Here is a 22719-nt window from a genome sequence, read left to right as displayed (position 1 = left end):
TTGTTTTATTTTATTTCAGTATTGTCTTACCTCAATAATAGGCTACAGCTCCGTGAAAATAATCAGATCTATAATAATCTATAAAGTCAATAAAAATGTATTTTTATGTTGTATTTGGCTGCTGTGTTTGACTGAAATGTAGACTATTCTTTTTTCATTGCAATACAGTATATGATACAAACCTCAGTTTAGATAGCCTAATCATATTCACACTTTTTTTGCCTAATTGACAGCCATGACCACGATAATTGATAATATAAAATTAATGTGCACCTTGAGCAAATTATAAAATCTTTCAGAATGCTTTTCATTCTTGAACTGCATCGAATCGCATTGAATCGTACTGAATCCTTTTTTTATGAACATGTATCTTTTCTTGTATCAAATCGTATTGTTTGTATAGATGCGAATCGTATCGTCTTTTGAGATTCACCCCCAGTAAATAGGCTATTCATTCAGTCGAACGCCACTAGTCCTATTTATCTTGGGGAGTGGGCGTGGATTTTTACCTGCCCCCACCCCCCGCCCCAGAGGTGGAGAAAAACTAATTACATTTAATCAAGTAAATGTATTGAGTAGATTTTTTTGGTATTTTGTATTTTTTAAGTAGTTTTTAAAAATTGTTCTTTTACTTATAATATAGTTATTGAGTTTTGAAAATCAAATGTAACACTCAAATGTGTGGGTAGACTGAGTACAGTTGAGACACTTTTTGCGTTTTGATTTTTAAATTAAAAAATAGATACTGAAAGGAAGTGCATTTCCACATGACATGCCACATGACATTTCATTAGCTTGTAGACTAAGATATTATCAATCAATAATGCTCATAAGTAGTTTATATTTTCCACAATTAGCTCATAAAAATAAAGTGTTTTTTGTCTCAACTGTACTTATGGGTGGTACAGTTGAGACACCCATTTTAAATGACGTCAAGGTAACTAACCATTCACTACAAATATAATAAATAAAGACAAATAAAGAAAATAACAATTGGGCAACATGTTTTATGTTCAGATTCATTCATTTTATTTAAATTAGCACTGGTTAAAAAGTATACAACAGGAACAAATATTTAACACTGATATTGGAAGAGATATTGGAAACATTTCAATAACACCAAAAATAACAATGTAAACAGTAACAGTAAACAAACAACAAAGAAAAAAGTGACTCAGGTGTCACTTTCACAGTGATGGCATGTGTAGCTGTCTCCACCAGGGGGGATACACTGTACGTGTCACCACATGCTACACTTGGAGCAGGCCACCCATTTCTCTCCCGACCGTGACCTTGAGAACCATTCGTCACTCACCAGGCATTGGGTGTCTTCTATGCTTTTCTTCTTTCTTTTTTTCTCTGTCACAATCTTCCTCTTCACCTTCATGGAGGATCTTATTTTCTCCTCTTCAAGGGTATTCTTTACAGGGGTGTCAGTGAGTATTTCCGTGGTCCTTTTTCTCCGACGGTGACCATTGGCCTTTCTGGGGCCAGCTTTTGGATGAGGCCTGATTAGTTCAGGACTAAACTTTGGAACATGCTGAACCTGGTAAACATAAACACAAACACACACACACATTCAAAGGAATGAATAATTCCAGAATTGTATGTATTAGCCTAGTCCTTACCGCCTGTGACTACGTTTGTCTTCGTCATACAGTCTGGAACAAAATAATAATAATCTGTCTCCGTAATGGGCGGATGCTTATTTTGAGGTTTAAAATCATTGGAGTTCCCTTAACCAATCAGCAACGTTTGGTAATGACGTATGCTGTGCGCCGGAGTTCAGGCTTTTACGCTTCCCACTTCTGCTCTCAGTAGCAGGGACGGATTAAACAAATATGGGCCCCTGTGCACAATATCAAAAAAGCCACCCACCCTCCCCCACCCTGACCGCGACGCGTGTGAGCACGTTTGCGCGTGCAAGTGACGTGCGTGTGCAGCCAGCGCTTCTCTCTTTGCTGTCGCTGTGCAGGCTGGTGCACAATTGCACACAATGAAAATGTAGTACATTATGTCATATATTATAACTCAGGCCCACACAGAAATGAATTCCAGCAGCTGTTTTTATTATTAGGCTGTAACCTCCCTTTGCTGGCCAAACAGTGTACAGCAATATTTTTCACTAAACGGACCGGACAACAGTTGTCATATTTCTGACGGACCGGTAGCAGGGACGTTGATAGTATTTTGTGAGAGGTGGTGCTGAACATATTACGGGGGGTTAGGGGGTGTCTCCCCCGGGAAAATTGTGAAATTCTGGCTGTTAAATATACCCTTTTAACGCAGTTTGGAAGGGGCATACAAACTTTAACAGAGCAAGCAGGGCCCGTTTTCTGTCTGACTCAGGTGACGTGAACATTGGCTACCTGCATGATAAGGTTTTCACTTCACTGCTGCTTGACACTACCTTGCATGGAGACATATTTCACCTTAACAGTGGAGATGTTAGCAAAACTATAGCGTTTGGTAAATGGAGATGCAGATCATCTCCCTAATTAATTTCTTTGCGCAACAGCCCACATTATCTCACTCCAGCGAGACGAGTGAAATAAGTGTAGGCCTATCTGTCATCGGCATCGCCATAGGCTATTTGCTACGATATAAGATACTGTTAGGCCTACAACAAGTCACGATTTATTAGGCTATCCAATCACTATGCTGTTTTCATGAACATTGCAGGTATCCACTTCATTCACCTACCCACGAGTGGGTCAGTTTCACTTTCGCAAACACGCATACACATTGAATGAGCACTCATAGCCAACCACTTCCACCTAATGTTATGCCTCTATATTGATCAGGAAAACATTTAATTTATTTTTCTTTCGGTCCGCGATTCCATAACACCATTCAGTTGTGCCGCAAATTAACAGACAGAAGCACCGGGCATAATCTAGCCTAAATTCATGGCAATTTTTTTTTTTTTTTTTTTTTTTAAATCCGAGGGCCCCCATTGGCTGAGGGCCCCTGTGCACGTGCACACTTGGCACAAGCCATGATCCGAACCTGCTCAGTACTAAACAGACCGCTGGCTAGCAGTGGTGGAGGAAGTACTGAACCTCAGTACTTAAGTAAAAGTACAAATACACAGAGAAATATTTACTTTAGTAAAAGTAAAAGTACCACAATGACAACCCTACTTAAGTAAAAGTAAAAAGTACCTGCTTTTAAATGTACTTTAAGTATTAAAAGTAAAAGTATTTGCATAATGATTTATTCTCTTAATATCTATATTCTAAAAGGAAAAATCAGTATGGGCTGTGGCATTTTAATTAAGCTAGTTTTAGGTTATACTCGACTAGATAGTTTTAAGTTAATGCAATTGTGCTTACCATCTGTGGCCCAGTTTACATTCTGACCTACAATTCTAGAGACTGTAATTCTGGTTATCTACTAGGGTGATCTGCTGAGTAATATCATTCAGCAAAACACGAGAGCCTGAAGTTTAACGGGTAGACAAGGGAAACATCGGGTGGATCGTAATGCCAATTATGCTGATTGAACAGAAAAGTTGCTGAGAAAGGTGTCTTTATGATTAAGTTCAGTTTCACTTGCGCAGACGCATAGACATTGAATGAGCGCCACTTTACTACCCCCAATTGTAGGCTATGGATCTTTATTTAATCACACACAATTAAGGAATATTTCCTAATCTGGAAAATGTTACGTTTTTTCCGGCCACCGGTTCATTAATAGTCTACCATTCATTTGTGCCGCAAATGATCAGACGTGTGACAGAAGCATGGGCATAGCCTGTAACCGCTGATCCGCGGATAGCAATCTCATCGGAGAGGAGGCCCTAACGCTGCAGATAACAGACAGAGAAAGGCACAGAACACAGTTGCATGTACAGTGTAGCCATGGGTCTGGTGAATATAGCCTACCGAATGCAGATGGCTACAAGCTCACGCTTTGACTGGTCTAGACTAGAAGCTTATGTTTCTAAGAATGCACGAAGCTCAGAATCTTTGGTAGCAACCCCGGTAAAACAAACGTGTTTGTCAGAGAGAAAAAAAAAAACTGATCATAAAATGTATCGTAAAAAAGGAACGATGGTGTTGTAGAAATGTAGCGGAGTAAAAGTACAGATAATTGCTGTAAAATGTAACGAAGTAAAAGTCAAAAGTATGCACTATAAATTTTACTTAAGTAAAGTACAAATACGTGGGAAATTTACTTAAGTACAGTAACGAAGTATTTGTACTTTGTTACATTCCACCACTGCTGGCTAGTATGCAGGCTACCTGACCGCCAGGGCAGTCTCTTCGTAGTGGATATATCTCTAACTTGCGCCAGCCACAGACAGAGAGTTGTATACCAAAAGCGTCACGTCGCCGAGATTATATCAGCTCTTGTCACACGCCAGTTTTCCCTATCTCTTCTCGCCGCTTATCAGATGATTGTTGTTCTACTCAACCCGGTGACTTCGTCGGAGCTTACTTCGTTCTCCACGGGCTGTTCAGACTCACTCTCGGATAAGTTGGATTGTACTGACGAACTACGTGTTATTTAACCTGGAGCTTGCTCAGTTAAACTAACAGTTGTTCGGCATAAAACAACGCACCCTGAGCCACGCTTGGTGACTGGCTAACGTTACTGTCCACACGCAAGGTAGCCTCGCCTGGAGCCCAGCTCGGCCACAGGCTAGCCTCTGTCAAACACAAACACGGAGCGGTTTACCTTGAGCCCAGCTCGGTAACCTCTAGTCCCAGTGAACTACCCAGAACTACAAGCTTCGCTGGACTACAAGCAACTCGGCAGGCAAGTTCCGCGTCATCACTCAACTGTTCGCTGATTGGCGCGGTCGTACGCGAACCGCATACTGTGGGTTGGGCCAGACTACGTTCGAGGCTGAAATCAAATTTTGGCTGGAAGTACGTAGGATGGTAACACCAGACTATGTATGTATAACTTGAAATTAAATAAATTTCTCTTACTTCTGTGATGATTTCCTCCTCTTGTAAAGACAGGGGAAATAAGATCAGGGTTACTTCACTAACACCCTCTGAATTTACAGTCACTGTTGGCCCTGTAAAAGCAACAAAAGAATCGGGGGCGGACGGCCCAGGTGGTGTGAGGGCGGTGTACGCCCCAGGTGGTGTGAGGGTGGTGTATGGCCCAGGTGGCGTGAGGGTGGTGTATGCCCCAGGTGGTGTGAGGGTGGTGTACGCCCCAGGTGGTGTGAGGGTGGTGGACGGCCCAGGTGGTGTGAGAGTGGTGGAGAGAGACTCATCTGGAGGGGGCCTGTCAGTCACTGACGGCGGGAGAAAATCCTCTTCCTCAAAGACAGAAGGATTGAGCGGCCAGATCCCAGTACTCTTAAAGAGGCCCTATGCAACAATTTTAGCAAAAATTACCTTAATTATGTAGGTTGAGAGTCGTTCTGATGGTTCTACAACACTTTTTGGGTCGTTTGGTGGGTGCTTCGTCTCCTCCTAGTGCTTCTCCGCAGAAAAACCGAATATGCAACTTTCTGGTCGCGGTCCAAACACATCTGGATGTAACTCGGCGGAAATACTTGAAAATGTAGTCAGATTGTAGTTTCTAAGAAGACTGCAAAATGGACTCCGACTTGGCTTTGTTGCTGTTGAAATTGTAAGTAGCCTACCCTTGGGTGAACTTCGTTTTTGTAATGTGATTTGATAGTCTCTTGAACAATGTGTTTGCTCGACCATTTCATTGTGAGCCCTATGTGTTTAGCTTGGTTTATTGATGGCTAGCTCGCTAGCTAGTGGGGGTTTAGCGTAGCAGTCACTTGCTACCGAAGCTGCAGGGGGAGCTATGTCGTTAAAAAATGCGAGCCCAAATCAGGCGAAAACCCAGAAACAGCGAAGGAATAACCAGACCTGCATAGGGCTTCTTTAAACCCCTTCTTCACATTCAGGGGTGACGCTGCCAGCAGTAAGATGTTGTTGAGCAACTGTGGCAGGTCATAAATGGTGACTGTTTGCCCAGGATTCTCCCGGTGCCACTTGTCCATCTCCTCATTGAAGAGCCTCTTTACCGGACCGTAGACAGACTTGTCAAGCGGCTGCAGATGGTGAGTGTGGTGGAAATGAAAGCATAATCACCCCATTGGCCCTACAGAAGTTTATAGCTTCAATTGAGATGTGAGAGCTATGGTTATCCAGGAGCAGCAACACTTTGTTCTTCTCTGATGCCCGGGTGTGGTTCACAAAATGTTGCAAGTAGACAACAAAGTCCTTCTCCATCATCCAGCCACTGCCATTGGCTGTGCCGATTGACCCCTCTGGCCCACCACGAATAAAATGTGGAAGGAATTTCTTCCGGGGAACGACGAAATGGTGGGGGGGGTTAATGTTACCAAGAGCATTCCCTGCAGTGCCATGGTAACAAGAACCCCCCTCTCCGCTGATGTAACGCTCCCCTCTCGTCTTTCCCCCTTTGTTGCAACAAGGAAGCCAGGTTTTTGGACAGTGACGAGCCCTGTCTCATCCATTCCAAATGTCTTTAGGGTGAAAGCTAGAAGATGTTAGAAGATCTTAATATGTAGAGAAAGTGATGAATATAGGGCTGTGATCAATGTGTAATATGTTTCCCATGTGTTGTCATGATGAATGTCTGATTGATTTCCCGCTAATGTAACATCGTAGATTTCCTTGTAAAAGCAATGCTGTGTGCTGTGCATCTCAGGTGTGTCTGGTCAGACATGGGACGTGACGATGCCTCATTACCGTATCTGTGCTGTGATTGGATCGTCAGTGGTCATGCCCTGCTCCTTCACTCACCCTCCTGGTCTCACAGTCACTCAAGTCTTCTGGGTGACGAATGTGAAACAAGGAGTGCTTCCTCCTGACCTCTTAAACATCCCACAGTATGACTTTGGCGGAAAGCTGAAGGTGACTGCTGATAGGCTGTCCCAATCAGTGGCGCCTGCACAATCCAATCACGTTTGAGAGGGAAACAACAAATTGAGGGTTTCCGAGATTTTTTCTTTTTTTTTTTTTTTTTTTAGAAGAAGTAACGGGTACTCACGGTTATAGATAGAAATGTAGTGGAGTAAAGAGTACAATATTTGCCTCTCAAATGTACTTGAGTAAAGTCATGAGTACTCCCCAAAAATGATACTCGAGTAAAGTACAGATCCCTCAAAATTGTACTCAAGTACTGTACTCAAGTAAATGTACTCCGTTACTGTCCGGCTCTGAACATCCCACAGTATGAGGGTCGAGTGCAGTACAGTACAGATAATGAAAGAAACTGCACACTGACTCTGAGTGATGTGAGAGTCACAGATACAGCTCAATATTATGTCAGGATTGAAACAAACAAACAAGGAGAGAGCTACCTGTCATCTAAAGTCAGCCTCACTGCCAAAGGTAAAGGCAACATGTGTAGAAATGTCACTAAACCATTTGGTTGCTTGGACACCTTAAATGGTTAGCCAATGCTAATGAGAACCATAGAGCACTAAAATACTTTTAAAGCTTCATCACATTATGATTTAATTCTTCCAAGATATTGCAGACCTTCTTGTCCAGACATCTGGATCAGCTATAGAGGGACGTACAGTTAAGCTAAGTTGTGAGAGCCGCTGTGTTTTGGGCCAAAACTCAAGATAATGTGGAAAAAGGATGAAATGATTTTACCTCATTCACAAACAAGCGACAATGAGCTGATACTCCACAACATCAGCACTGCGGATGAGGGCGACTATTCCTGAGCATTAGAAGGCCTCGAGGATCATCCATCTCCAACATTGAAGCTTGATGTCATGTGTGAGTAAAAAGTATTAAACAATGTTTTAATAACACAAAATAACACAAAAATGTCTTTATATATGTGAATTCTGAAGTGTTTTATCTTCCTTTAAGTCCCCCCAAAGAACACCGTTGTTGCATTCAACCCTTCTGCTGACGTTCCAGAAGGCAGTTCAGTGACTCTGACCTGCAGCAGCGATGCCAACCCCAGAGTAGATATCTACATCTAGTTAAGGAGGAGGGGCAAAGGCTCGTCAGTGGTGGGATCAAAGCAGACTTACAGAATCACCAGGATCACCTTCGGACATATTGACCTTTACTACTGTAGGGTAAAGAACCAACATGGTGCAAGTGAATCTGCAAAAATGAGCTCATCCTTCTCACTACAAATGCTGTTAAATGTGGCTAAATGTTCCTGTGGAATAAAGGCCCAATCTCTCCATCAATGAGTCTTTAATTAATTCTGCTGTATTGAAGGGTAAAGATGGACAACCATCCAAACCAATAAGTCCTCTTGTCATTCCACTTCTCATGTCTAGTTATGTTTTCGCAGGTGGAGGACAATAAATTCCAGCTGGACTTTTTGAGATTCACACAAGAACACAAAGGTAAATGTGTTTCTGTATGTGTGTGTGGACGGTGGGAGAGTTAAGAAGTGTTACATCATTTGTGGTCATTTAACACTATGAGTTTGAACTGTGCTGTTTGCAATATAAGCTAGTGCTTCAGACTAGCCTGGCTAACGTCAGACCTCATCTCATTGAGATGGGGTCTGGGAACTAGACATTAATTTTCTCGTCTTTGAAACGTGGTTTACGAATGCCCAGAGCTGTTTTTTGGGCGCTAAAAATGTCTATCAAATGCGTCTGTACGTTGCTCGTAACGGCTTCGGTTTGTCATCGTCGTCTTGCTGCCCTCCCTCTGTTCTGTGATTGGTTCCTTCGTTGAGGTGAAAACGAAGTGCATAGAATCCAGGCTGCCTAGCAGCGTGAATAAAATCGCGCGCGTAAGGCAGCATGGGAAAACCCAGGCTAGTTTCAGACTGAAAATTCTTTGAATTCAAAACTTAAGTGTAAACAAGTGTAAACAACATTTCTGTTTTGTATTTGTTTTAGGATGGTATGGACCAGGAGAATTATTCTCAAAGAGGAAAGCCTAGTGCCATCCAGAATAATTCAATTTTACAGAGCCTGAACCCCAACACCACTAGCCTGGGTGCCATTCCGAACTTAGTCCCGCCCACAACATTTGAGGTCGGGAAGTTCGGTCTGGCATTGCTTCATTGTGGTGGAAGTATGCTCGCCCTATATCAGGCGGACCAATCAAATCAGGCTTTATGATGATGTACAGGTGAGCAACAGTGCCTGGTCTATCACGTCATCTGAGCACGCTTAGATGTTTGAAACAAAAACGCTGTGGCTAGAAGGATACACGGCTTTTAAGACCCAATATGGAAAATTCATATTATTTAATGAGGTGCATAATGCACGGTCGAGGTTGTAATACGGCCCGACGCGCAGCGGCGTGAGCTCACTACGAGCACACCCACACCCCCCGAGCAGTGGGAAGCCCTTGATCCGGTGCCTGGGGAGCAGTTGGGGGTTAGGTGACTTGCTCATAGGCACCTCATCCGTGGAGAGCGCTGTTCAATCTTCCAGTCAGGAATTGAACCGGCCACCCTTCAAAATGAATTCCCTAACCAGTAGGCCACGAATGCACAAGCAGTGTGGCTTTCAGCGCTGCTCTCACGGCCCTGCTGCCACAAGACTGGGCATCGTCCCAGGATCGGACAGCTTCGCCCACACACAGTGGACCGAATTTCACCACTGCTGAAGGCTCATGCTGGACCGATGCCGTCATCACCGCCGCTGACGATGGCTTTCAAAAGACGGGTGCCTCTGTGACCCCCGTCGCCGCAGGACCATCCACCTCTTGCTACCAGCTACTAAAGGAGGCAGATGTTCAGGTGGCCTCCCTAAACCAATTCCAGCTAACGGCCACGGAGGTCTCTCCCGTTCTGAAATAGCTGTGGGCCGGCCTGGAGATCTCATTCACCCAGTGCCTGCAGCGGGAAGCTCCCTACCTTTGGCCACTCCTCCGTGCCTCAACGCCTACCTGTCAGCCACAGCAGAGTTCCCAATCATCCCCCGGTGAAGAGGCAGACAGACTATGCAGAGAAGTCTATCTCTCCTCTTCCCTTAAGTGAAGAGTTCCCAATCATCCCCCGTAGCTGGGAATCCTCTGCTGCCTGGTGCTACCGGTGGTGCTCAGAGTTCCCAATCATCCCCCGTAGCTGTGAATCCTCTGCTGCCTGGTGCTACCGGTGGTGCTCAGAGTTCCCAATCATCCCCCGTAGCTGTGAATCCTCTGCTGCCTGGTGCTACCGGTGGTGCTCAGAGTTCCCAATCATCCCCCGTAGCTGTGAATCCTCTGCTGCCTGGTGCTACCGGTGGTGCTCAGAGTTCCCAATCATCCCCCGTAGCTGTGAATCCTCTGCTGCCTGGTGCTACCGGCATTATTATTGTTTTCTTTTTATCCCTTTTGTCCCCTTGTTAGTTTGTTTTCCAACTGGATCTCCTTTTGTTTTTGTTTTGTTTGAGTCATCCCCCGGTGAAGAGGCAGACAGACTATGCAGAGAAGTCTATCTCTCCTCTTCCCTTAAGTGAAGCATTGAACACTTCAATGGCCCTGGGGACAAATGACTTTCTCAGTCTGTCTGTTGTGCAAGGCAGTTTTACTTCGGGACTGATTCCTATATAGTTTTAAGTATAGATACTCTTTTGATCCTGTGAGGGAAATTTGGTCTCTGCATTTAACCCAATCCGTGAATTAGTGAAACACAGCACACAGTGAGGTGAAGCACACACTAATCCCGGCGCAGTGAGCTGCCTGCAACAACAGCAGCGCCCGTGGAGCAGTGAGGGGTTAGGTGGCTTGCTCAAGGGCACTTCAGCCGTGCCTACTGGTCGGGGCTCGAACCAGCAACCCTCCGGTTACAAGTCCAGAGTGCTAACCAGTGGGCCACAGTTGCCCCAATCAGTAGGGTTTATGGCCTTAATTCATGGCTTCTGTCTGCATCTAGAGCCAGCGTCCTGCATTTTTCTTGACAACTCTGACTTGTTCTGGAATAATGCAGCATGTTTTATGGGTGATAGATTTCCCCCAAATTTACTGGGCTCACAAAGGCTAGCTTCTAACCTTCAACGTGTAGTGCCATTGTTCCCTTGGGACTGACAATTTACATCTCGTGTTCTGGAACTTCCATTGCGCCTCTAGTTCCGGCAATAACCTGGGAACTACTGTAACTCTCCCTGCTGTCGCCGGCAACGACCATCCCTGTGGTGATCAGATATAGAACGACTCATGTGCACTCAGCCTGCGGGGTAAACCACCTAACTTTGTTGCCTGTATCTCAGCAGCCTCAAAACAGAGCATAGACCATACTGTAAAAGGTCTTAAAAGATTGAGCTTGGGTCTGGTGAAAGCCAGACTAACCGTACATAGCACCTTTTAAAAATAAGACAATCACAGATAAACAGAAAGCTCCATGGAAATTAGATGATGCAAAAGCTTGATGAGAACACCTCAGTTTCTGTCAGGCCTTCTGGTGAGATACTAGAGGACACTTCAGTGACTCTGACCTGCAGCAGTGATGCCAACCCACCAGTGGAGAGCTACAGGTGGTATAAGAGGAGTGAAACAGCGCCATCTCTGGTGGGATCAGAGCAGATTTACAGAATTAATAAGATCACCTCTGGACACACTGACTATTATTACTTGTGTGGCGGAGAACCAACATGGTGGCCGTAATTCTACTGCAGTTTACCTGAATGTTCAGTGTGAGTAGAAAACACTAAAATGCTGAATATCATCACAATGTTAGAGATCATCACAGCCATTTGCTATGACTTTCAGACTCTCACTTTCAGAATGCTCCAGTGGTGGAGGAAGTACTGAAACTCAGTACTTAAGTAAAAGTACAAATACACAGAGAAATATTTACTTTAGTAAAAGTAAAAGTACCACAATGACAACCCTACTTAAGTAAAAGTAAAAAGTACCTGCTTTTAAATGTACTTTAAGTATTAAAAGTAAAAGTATTTGCATAATTTATTTTTTGCATATTATTTATTCTCTTAATATCTATATTCTAAAAGGCATTTTTATCTAGTTAGTTTCTAAGCTAGTTTTAGGTTATACTCGACTAGATAGTTTTAAGTTAATGCAATTGTGCTTACCATCTGTGGCCCATTACATTCTGACCTACAATTCTAGAGACTGTAATTCTGGTTATCTACTAGGGTGATCTGCTGAGTAATATCATTCAGCAAAACACGAGAGCCTGAAGTTTAACGGGGTAGACAAGGGAAACGTCGGGTGGATCGTAATGCCAATTATGCTGATTGAACAGAAAAGTTGCTGAGAAAGGTGTCTTTATGATTAAGTTCAGTTTCACTTGCGCAGACGCATAGACATTGAATGAGCGCTGATGTTACGCCACACTTGTAGGCTATGAATCTTTATTTAATCACACACAATTAAGGAATATTTCCTAATCTGGAAAATGTTACGTCTTTTCCGGCCACCGGTTCATTAATAGTCTACCATTCATTTGTGCCGCAAATGATCAGACGTGTGACAGAAGCATGGGCATAGCCTGTAACTTCGCTGATCCGCGGATAGCAATCTCATCGGAGAGGAGGCCCTAACGCTGCAGATAACAGACAGAGAAAGGCACAGAACACAGTTGCATGTACAGTGTAGCCATGGGTCTGGTGAATATAGCCTACCGAATGCAGATGGTTACAAGCTCACGCTTTGCCTGGTCTAGACTAGAAGCTTATGTTTCTAAGAATGCCCGTAGCGCTCCAGAATCTTTGGTAGCAACCCCCCTGGTAAAACAAACGTGTTTGTCAGAGAGAAAAAAAAAAACTGATCATAAAATGTATCGTAAAAGGAACGATGGTGTTGTAGAAATGTAGCGGAGTAAAAGTACAGATAATTGCTGTAAAATGTAACGAAGTAAAAGTCAAAAGTATGCACTATAAATTTTACTTAAGTAAAGTACAAATACGTGGAAAATGTACTTAAGTACAGTAACGAAGTATTTGTACTCCGTTACATTCCACCACTGGAATGCTCGAGTTATATATTCTCATGTAATGTTTCCATTTTGACTGTGGTTGAAGTCATAAGAAGATTTAAAAAATGTGTTTGTTTATCAGATGCCCCAAAGACCTTGGCATCATTCAGTCCCTCTGGTGAAATAGAAGAGGGCAGTTCAGTGATTCTGACCTGCAGCAGTGATGCCAACCCACCAGTCGAGAGCTACTCCTGGTAAAAAAAGGAGAAGAGTAAATGAGTGATGTTATCAACACAGCAGGTTTACAGCATCAGTGAAGTCCACTCTGAACACACTGGATATTACTACTGTGAAGTTAAAAACAAACATGGACACACTTACTCTAAAGACATTCATGAGAATGTTCTTTGTGAGTACAATGTGATCTAAATAAATTTGTTAACAAGTAACTAAACATTTAAGTAACTTCTAAAATAAAGACTTTAAATTAATTAATTTTGTTTCATTTAGACCCTCCTAAAGGGACATTAGCATCACTCAACTACACTGATCATTTAGTGGAAGAAAGTTCAGTGACACTGAGCTGCAGCAGTGATGCCAACCCACCAGTGGAGAACTACACCTGGTACAGGAAGACTGGAGATGAAACTACTAAAGTAGACTCAGGGGAGACCATCACGTTCACTCTGACCATTACCACTGCTGGACTTTACCACTGTGAGGCTAAAAACAAAATTGGCTCCCAGAAAGTTGATGTCTCTTTGGCAGGTACATGTTGATGTGGTCCCACTGCTGGTTTGTCACATATTCTTGCCTTCTTTATTATTGCTGTCACAGTGTGTTATTTATTTAAGTCGTTTTCAATGTCGTTTTCAATTCATGTTAATGCTAATGCTTTTCACAATAAAAAAAATAGGTCCCTTTATATTGTGTTGCCTATAGCTTCATGTTGTGTGTGTATGTGTTTTCTATTAATCAGGCTCAGTGAGGAAGCTTGTAGCTCTGATTGCAGGAGGGGCTGTTGTTCTCCTCACAATTGGCCTCATGGTGGTCCTTGTTGTTGTGATGTCCCGGTGAGTGTTCAAACAAACTCCCTGTTCTACAGTCATGATACAGCTCTGATAAAAACCTTTTATATATACTACCTGTGTGTTTATTTTATTTTTTCAAAGGAGGAAGAAGAAGATAATCAGATCAGCTTGTGACTCAAGGAACACACAGGTGTGTCATCAAGTCACCACTATCTTTGATAAAAACCATATCACAAAGGAATTGTACTAAAGGGAACATTTTTGCCTCTATCACTTAACTTATACCCATGAGTCAAGGCTTTGTGTAGCCTCGACATGCCTGGATAGCCTAGATATGTCTAACATGCTTCGTAGTATACCCCACAAGTCTCTACTGAGCAACTGTGTTGATCTGGGTTACCCATCATGCATTGCTTTACAGTAGACTCACCGACTCATCTGAATGTCTCGCCTCCACTTCCTGCAGGGTTCTACTGATGACGATTATGCCAGCATCAACCCGGCGACCTCTGACCCTGCCCAGAGAGTGGACCCTGGTGATCCAGATGTCCAGTACACCAGCGTGCAGTTCAAGAGTTCCAGAGAGCAGCAGGTGCGCCTGCACTCCACAGTCCAGCTGCAGCAGCAGGAGGTGGAGTATGCAACAGTCCACTTCTAGACCCACTACTGCCACCAGGAGGGTAGAATGGAACAAACGGGACAGATGCACCCTGTAGCGTGACTTTACAATGTGAAGATGTGATAATAATTAATAAGCAGACTCATGATTTACTATTAAAAGATTTTTAGTCATATAACTGCTTAAATCCAGCTTGCTCTAAAACAAATAAAAATGTGCAAATGCCGCAAGATAATGATAGACAACCAGTGTGAAACAAGTTAGACTTATAATGTTTAAAAACTTAGAAGCTTAGAATTGAAGTGTGTTTTTTTCTTAATTAAAAACATAAATTGTTTTTGCTAGAATAACCTGTTATGATTTTGCTTACATTTACAGAGTGTTTTTCTTAAACATATAAGAAAGTTTGATTATAAAACTTCAAATGTGTTGCTACATAAAATGTGTTTGCTTAGATATATAAAGGTTGTGTTAGAATTAAAGTGTGTTATACTAAATGAGATGTGCTTTAAACAAAATGTAAAGACAGAATCTAAGAACATAATGTACCAACTGTAAGAAACTGTTTGTCAGCAAAACAAAAAGCTGACTGGCAACTAAGCAAAAAAAAAAGAAAAAGCAGAACCAATATTTCATGGCAAGACATAATACCAAACTTGGACATGTTCTGCCTGACCGAGAGGGGTCTAAAAAGAGAACAGCCCCTTGTTCAGGGTTCTTTTTTCTTCTTTTTCATTTTTCTTCGGGTCGAGCCGCAGAGACTTGAACGCATTTTTCTTTCTTTGTATTTTTTATTTGTATTTAATAAAAGTCAAAATCCTAACCTTTGGTTAGGGGCTTGTAAAAAGACCGTCTAGCGTTTTCTCGTATTTTTCTGCCTCTCCTGTGTTGCTGAGAACCCCGGACGCTTTGCAACAGGGGCTCTGCCCCAAAAACCTTCGCTCCGTGAGTAAGCGTCCGTTTGAGGGCTACTTTCTAAGACACTGTATATGGGCAAAAATATACTGCGCACGCACTGACACACACAGGAGTAGTAAACTCAGCCAGGCATTTAGGAAGGGAAGTCCTATGCTCCAGGGCAGACAAAAAACCAAATAGGCTTTGTTAGCAAATTTATTTGTTGTCAAAAATTGTTTCTGAAACTAAGGTCTAGGACCCGTTGTTGTCTAAACGCACATCAGACACCCAAGCGAGGATACGGAAATCTGTCTGATAAATACATGTGTATTTAGAGATATGACTTAAATGGTTATAGATCCGTTGTGGTCAATTGAAGTGCTTATATGTTACAAGAATTGTCATAAAAAGGAGCTTTAATTTAATTTTGACAAGAATCCCCAAATAATAGGGTAGTTGATTTTCTCTCAAATCTGGACGGCCAGACGAAAGTCCGTAGTGAGTTTCTGACCTCTCTCAGATTTTGATGACAAACAACTCTTGCAAATACAGCTCTGAATTTCTTCCTCTTTTAGTGAAGTTGAACATTTTGAAGTACGAACCAAGGGAATAGGGAACAGCGACTAAGAGATAGAAAGTGACTCTGAAGTAGTCCACCTTCCTTAGCCCCCAAACCCCAAATTAGGGAATTTGATTCAGATAGAGAAAACCTCTCAACCTATCGTACATCCTAAACCCGTTGAAAAGGGACCCTCGCATGAGACACATACACTGAAAGATACTTCCTCTTTTACCCTGTGATATTATCACAGTCCGAAGACAATTACACACAGGAGTAGCGATCTCAATTGTGTTAAGGGGAATCCCTTTAGACACCAGAGTAGTCACAAAACGCATACCTCCTCTTTCACCCTGTGAAATCCTCACAGTCCGAAGACGAGCGCACCCACACCTACAGGAGTAGCGATCTCTACAGTGTTACGGGAGCCCCGTAGACACCAGAGTGGACACAAAACGCAACAACTCTTTAGTTTTTATTTCTGACTTTTATTTTCTCATGTCCACTGGCACCACATGGAGGCTGGAATGACAAAAGTCTGCAGGCAAAATCATCAATCCAACTTTTCTTGTCTAATCGCTTTATTCACACGGCCGCCCGACATTGTGTAAAGCAAAATGAAGCTACAGGGTACACTGACTATATCATTAATGCATTTTCGCCACCTAGAAAACACAACATTCCTGTGGTTTGTGTACCATGTAGCCTCGTTTCGGTTTACAATGGCCATGGCGTGAATGAGGCGAATATAGGATGTACAGTTAACTATGCTTGGGTGATGCAACCACTGGAGAAAAGAGGACACGGAGAGGGCGTAGCACTATTATTAAGGCATTACTCACCATTTACACTACAGAATCAGAATTCCATAGTGTAAATGGATAACTGTAAGACATGATAATTTTACTCATAGAAGTACATGTTGTAAAATGTGTAAAAATGGCTGTAATTCCAAAATGCTTAATGTGATAACTAACCAAGCACATTTGGATTGCTTTGCTTCAGATACATTGCTGTTGTGTGAAGGCAAATGTTCAAAAAAGGTTTCACTGTCCAATTATGGATCTTTCTGTGTAGTATCTAACAGTGTGATAACACCCCCTACTGGTGGTTAATGGTGATTGCACCTGAAATACAACATGGGTTCATCAGGCAGGGGACTGCAGGGGAGGGCCCACACACACACACACACAATAACACACTGACAAACACTGATGTGCAAGCACACACACACACAGACTGACAAACACAAACTGATGTGCATGCAAAAACACACACAGAGACACACACACAGACACACACACACACACACACACACACACACACTCACACAGAAGCACACACTCACACACACACACACACACTTTACGTATGTTGTGATCAGAAAGACTGACCACAGGAGAAAAAAAACTGGCATGAGCACTCTTCCTGTTCTCAGTAACAAACACAAGACATCATTAGAACTCAAGCTACAGTCTGCAGGGCACTGTGTCTGTGATGGTGGAAATGGCGCCTTGTTGGTCTCTGTCTGTTCTTCTCATCCTGTCCAGAACCCTGGGTAAGTACACATGTTCCATGGCTAATACGAGAGAATGCAGTGAATACAATAGAGATATGAGAGATGTTTTATATGCTGATATAGATAATAGAGTGTAATTTCTGCATCTTTGTACATCTCATGGTTTAGTGATATACAGAGACCAGAGTCTAACAGTTTGAGTGAAATAATCATTTGATGCAGAAAGAGGAATAAATGTGATGTAATAATCACAGCTCAATGAAACAATGTAGTTCAGTGTGAATAGTACAGTGGTTCTCAACGTGTGGGCTGAGTCCCACTGTGGGATGGGAATGAACAGGAGGACATTGGTTTTGTTTTTATCTCTATCTTCATAATGCCTTTTTTGACAAGGAAGTTTATTAAAATAGCCACACACAAAAGTAGGAGTCCTAAACAGAGCGACATATGAATTAAAATAACATCAGATCCAGTGGACCGAGACAGGAAATGTAACGTGGAACCAAAATGCGAAACTAATATTTTAACGTTCCCATTTTGCCGGGGTGATGGGGTCAGTTGGGGCTTGGAAATTCCCCACCTCCAAAGGGGGAATGAAAAAAATAGTTTGTGAACCACTGGAATTTTACAAGATATATTGCCTAAATGTAGAGCAAGAGTCTTGAATTTCCACTTGGGGATCAATAAAGTATCTATCTATCTATCTATCTATCTATCTATCTAGCAAGGAAGGGATTAAGACTAAAAGAGTTCTTCCTAGAATAAAAGATGATCCCCACGCCTCCTTTGCCCATAATGTTAAAGTAACACAAACACTAACGATCCAGGAAGAAAGCCCTTCCTGGTAGCCTCTTGCCCTTCCAGACCAACCCAGCTGCAAAACAGAGCGCGTGTGCAGCGTCTGCAGCGTGGGCAGCTGTGGGTAAGGTGTGACCAGCTCGGCTAAACCACAGAAGCAGCAAAGGACATTAGCCAGACTACTGCTGTTAGGGGAACACACATCAGCCCTGAGATGGGCTATTACAACAAGGGGCCTGTTTATAGGCCTTTGCAGACAACTTTTCAGGTAACACTTTATTTTAATGTGTCGCTGCTACAGTGTACCTACCTAATTAGGTACAGTGGTACAACCTGTGTAACAACATGTACGATCAGGTACTATCATTGTACTTGCATTATGTATTTGTGGGTACCTACATATAGTTGTTACATTGTAATACTGAGTGCTTTTACAAAACTTTGCCAATTTGCCTAAATTTTCATCAGAGGCAAAGAGCTGACCTGAGACCTGCTGGATGGGGTAAATCTGCCCATTAAAATAAAGTGTTACCAATTTTCACTTAAATTTCAGTGAGACCAGCCAAGTCTGTATCTTCCCAGCATGTTGATGCAGGTGAGCAGCTTGAGTTTAAATGTTCACAGCTTTTCATACAGGACACCTTTACTTACAGTTGTGTGAGGGAAGTAGTTATATGATGTGTGGTTTGAATTGCAGGTGCAGGTGTTTCTGCTCTGAATGTCTGTCAGCCTCACAGATCCCCCAGCAGCTTTTCTATAAATAGAGAGTGCATGTGCAGCTCAGGGTGAACTGTGAACCACGTGGCAGAACATGCAGGGCATTAGCATAAATGACAGTTAATGAAATGGAGAGTTTAGTCTATGGCTAAGTTTAATTGATTATCCATAATGATATTAAAGATATTAAAGAAGCCCTATGCAATAATTTTAGCAAAATGACCTTAATTATGCAGGTTCAGAGTTGTTCTGATGGTTGTAAAAACACAAAGTTGTGCTTCGTCTCCCTCTATCGCTTCTCCGCGGAAAAAACAAACATGCAACTTTCTGAACCCGGACCGGGTAAATCCGGATGTGAGTAAGCGGAGTATCTAATCGCGCCTCGAAAATGTAGGGGGAGCTATGTCATGAAAAATGCGAGCCCAAATCCGGCGAAAACCCAGAAACAGTGAAGGAATAACCAGACCTGCATAGGGCTTCTTTAACAATTCTGGAAAGAAAACCCATCCTGATAGTCTCTTGCTCTTGCAGACAAATCCAGCCACAAAAAAATAGTGCATGGGTAAAGAGTGACCTGCTCAGCTAAATCACCGAAGCAGCAAAACAGGAAGACTGCTGCTGTTAGGGACAATAACTTTTGTTTGTATCATGAGACTGTATAGTTGCTTTACAACATGGCAGCTGTTTGCAAAGCAGGCAGCAAAGTGGCCTACTGGTTAGCGCTTCGGCCTTGTAACCGGAGGGTTGCCGGTTCGAACCCCGACCAGTAGGCACGGCTGAAGTGCCCTTGAGCAAGGCACCTAACCCCTCACTGCTCCCTGAGCGCCGCTGTTGTTGCAGGCAGCTCACTGTGCCGGGATTAGTTTGTGCTTCACCTCACTGTGTGTTTACTGTGTGCTGAGTGTTTCACTAATTCACGGATTGGGATAAATGCAGAGACCAAATTTCCCTCAAGGGATCAAAAGAGTATATATACTTATACTTATAAACTCACTTTATCCTCAGAGCAGAAGGTATAGCAAGCGCAAGTGCAAGAGTGCAACTTGAGTTTTGACTCTTTTCCTACAGGACACCTTTATTATATTATGATGTGTGGTTTGAATTGCAGGTTTTTCTGGTCAAGAATGGGAGGTGACTAGGAGTCATAACAGTATCTGTGCTGTGAGTGGATCATCAGTGGTCATGCCATGCTCATTCACTCCCCCTGCTGGTCAAACTGTTACTAAAGTCTACTGGGTGATCAACTATGTATTGGGGCTCCTACCCCCTGATATTTTCTATACCCCACAATATGTGGGTCGAGTGCAGTACAGTAGAGATAAGGAAACTGATTGCACACTGACTCTGAGTAATGTGAGAGTCACAGATACAGCTCAATATTATGCCCGGATTGAAACAAATTCAAGGAACACAATATCACATTCTGTCAACCTCACTGTCAAAGGTAAAGTCAACAGGTAGAATACAATATCTTCTAATGAGTCGTTTAGTTGTTGTCTAATGTTGAATTCCTCATCTTGATTTCTTCTACAACATTACAGATCTTGCAGTCCAGATTTCTGGACCAGCAATTGAGGGACATGAAGTAAAACTGAGCTGCAAGCATTGCATTTTGGGACATTTAATGTGGAGAAAGAATGGGGACATTTTCTCTGATGCACAAACAAGCGACAAAGAGCTGATACTCCACATCAGCACTGATGATGAGGGCAACTATTCCTGTGCATTAAAAGGCCTCGAGGATCATCCATCTCCTCCAGTGAAGCTTAATATCATGTGTGAGTAAACATGGAACATGCTTGGACCATGTATTGCTTATTGGAACAAACCATTATGTTATCTACATTGATGGTTAATTAGTGAAAAATGTGAATTCTTATGTGAAATATAACTCTTGAAGACCCTCCAAAGAACACCTCAGTTTCTGTCAGTCCTGCTGGTGATGTACTTGAGGGCGCTTCAGTGACTCTGACCTGCAGCAGTGTTGCCAACCCACCTGTGAAGAGCTACACCTGGTACAGGCAGACTGGAGATGAAACTACTGAAGTAGGCTCAGGGGAGACCATCACCTTCACTCTGAACACCACCACTGCTGGACCTTACCACTGTGAGGCTACAAATCAAATTGCCTCTCAGAACTCCTCTGCAGTTAATGTCTCTTTGGCAGGTAAATATTTATTTAATTGCACTGCTAGTTGCACTGCTATTGCCCATGACTCCATAATGTGTGTGTGTGTTTATGAACCAGGTTCATGGAGGCAGCATGTAGCTCTGATTGCAGGAGGGGCTGTTCTCCTCACTATTGCCCTCATAGTGGTCCTTGCTGTTGTTATGTCTCGGTGAGTGTTCAAACAAACTCCCTGTTCTACAATCCAGCTCTGATACATATCAGTAAATCATAGTATATCACATATGTTGTCTTATATCATATTTTATATATGTTGCCTGTGTGTTTATTTTATTTTCTCAAAGGAGGGAGAGGAACATGCTCAGCTCAACTAGTGACTCAAGGACCAGAGACATAAACACACAGGTGCGTCATCAGGTGATTACACAATCACCACTACTACCTTTGGGAACACAAATGAATTGTACTAAAGGGAACACTTTTGCCCTTTTCACTAGCTGGGAGGTACCACTTTCAAAACCATGCACGCAGTTGTTGTCCATTTGTACACTGCCAAGTGCACCATCCTCATATGTTCAGCTGATGCTGTATTGGTCTCTACTGAACATCTGTGCTGATATGGATTACCCATCATGCATTACATTACTGAAATAAAAACCTTGCTTCCCTGCAGGGTTCTGCTGATGCCCAGAGGGTGGACTCAGGTGACCCAGCTGATGCCCAGTACGCCAGCGTGCAGTTCAAGAGTTCCAGAAAGCAGCAGGACTCCACAGTCCAGCTGCAGCAGGAGGAATTGGTGTACACAACAGTCCACTTCTGAAACTACTTGAATTTCGGGTTTTTAATGAAAATCCATGTATCTTCAAAAATGAAAAAGCAACCAAAAAATGGTCACAGTTCTCACTGCTTCATTTCCACTTTAAGATGGCCTTTCACATAGTTTTTTTTTTCCACAGGCGGTCAGATTGTTGAATAGCTGATGCACTTTCTTGCACTATGCACTTTATGTCTGTTGTTTTTTTTTGTCTGTTGTATGTTTCCTTGTCTGTTATACTGCATGTGAGTGATGGAGCAAAATGCATTTCATTGTATTGTAGGCTCACTATACATATGACAATAAACCCAACTTGAACTTGAACTTGAACACAGTACACAGCACACTTCTTACTATACATATGACAATAAACTTGAACTTGAACTTGAACTTGAACACAGTACACAGCACACTTCTTACTATACATATGACAATAAACCCAACTTGAACTTGAACTTGAACACAGTACACAGCACACTTCTTACTATACATATGACAATAAACCCAACTTGAACTTGAACACAGTACACAGCACACTTCTTACTATACATATGACAATAAACCCAACTTGAACTTGAACTTGAACTTGAACTTGAACACAGTACACAGCACACTTCTCATTACATTATGCATCCCCGTCAATGTCAGTCGCAAATCACAATATTAACTAACACAATTATCTAATTGCAAAAGCTACAAATAATTCTGCTCAGTCAATCTTGTCATATTTGGACTTTTATATTGATGTGATCCTCCTTGACTATGCCACTTCTGATTGGCTAGCAAAGCAAGGAAGAAGTAACCCCACGACCAGTGTCATGTAAATAGGA

General features: G+C 42.6%; 1 protein-coding gene across 1 annotated transcript; it reads left to right on the top strand.

The window, feature by feature from the left end:
• Positions 1–20023: 20023 nt before the first annotated feature.
• LOC125298457 (B-cell receptor CD22-like) lies at positions 20024–22206 on the top strand. Its single transcript, XM_048249206.1, has 6 exons — positions 20024–20391; positions 20489–20725; positions 20848–21114; positions 21196–21286; positions 21420–21480; positions 21749–22206. The coding sequence occupies exons 1-6, from the start codon at positions 20130–20132 to the stop codon at positions 21893–21895; spliced, it is 1065 nt and encodes a 354-aa protein (XP_048105163.1). The 5' UTR covers positions 20024–20129; the 3' UTR covers positions 21896–22206.
• The last annotated feature ends 513 nt before the right edge of the window (positions 22207–22719 follow it).

This window comes from Alosa alosa, chromosome 7 (assembly GCF_017589495.1).
Source record: "Alosa alosa isolate M-15738 ecotype Scorff River chromosome 7, AALO_Geno_1.1, whole genome shotgun sequence".
Lineage (NCBI taxonomy): Eukaryota > Metazoa > Chordata > Actinopteri > Clupeiformes > Clupeidae > Alosa > Alosa alosa.
This window is presented reverse-complemented; position numbering and strand designations above follow the sequence as displayed.

Excerpts from the sequence above, each read along its gene's own strand:
- LOC125298457 (XM_048249206.1), top strand. The coding sequence starts at position 20,130 with ATGCCATGCTCATTCACTCCCCCTGCTGGTCAAACTGTTACTAAAGTC. Across the intron at positions 20,726-20,847 it reads AGTGAAGCTTAATATCATGT|ACCCTCCAAAGAACACCTCA; the intron begins GTGAGTAAACAT and ends TAACTCTTGAAG. Across the intron at positions 21,115-21,195 it reads AGTTAATGTCTCTTTGGCAG|GTTCATGGAGGCAGCATGTA; the intron begins GTAAATATTTAT and ends TTTATGAACCAG.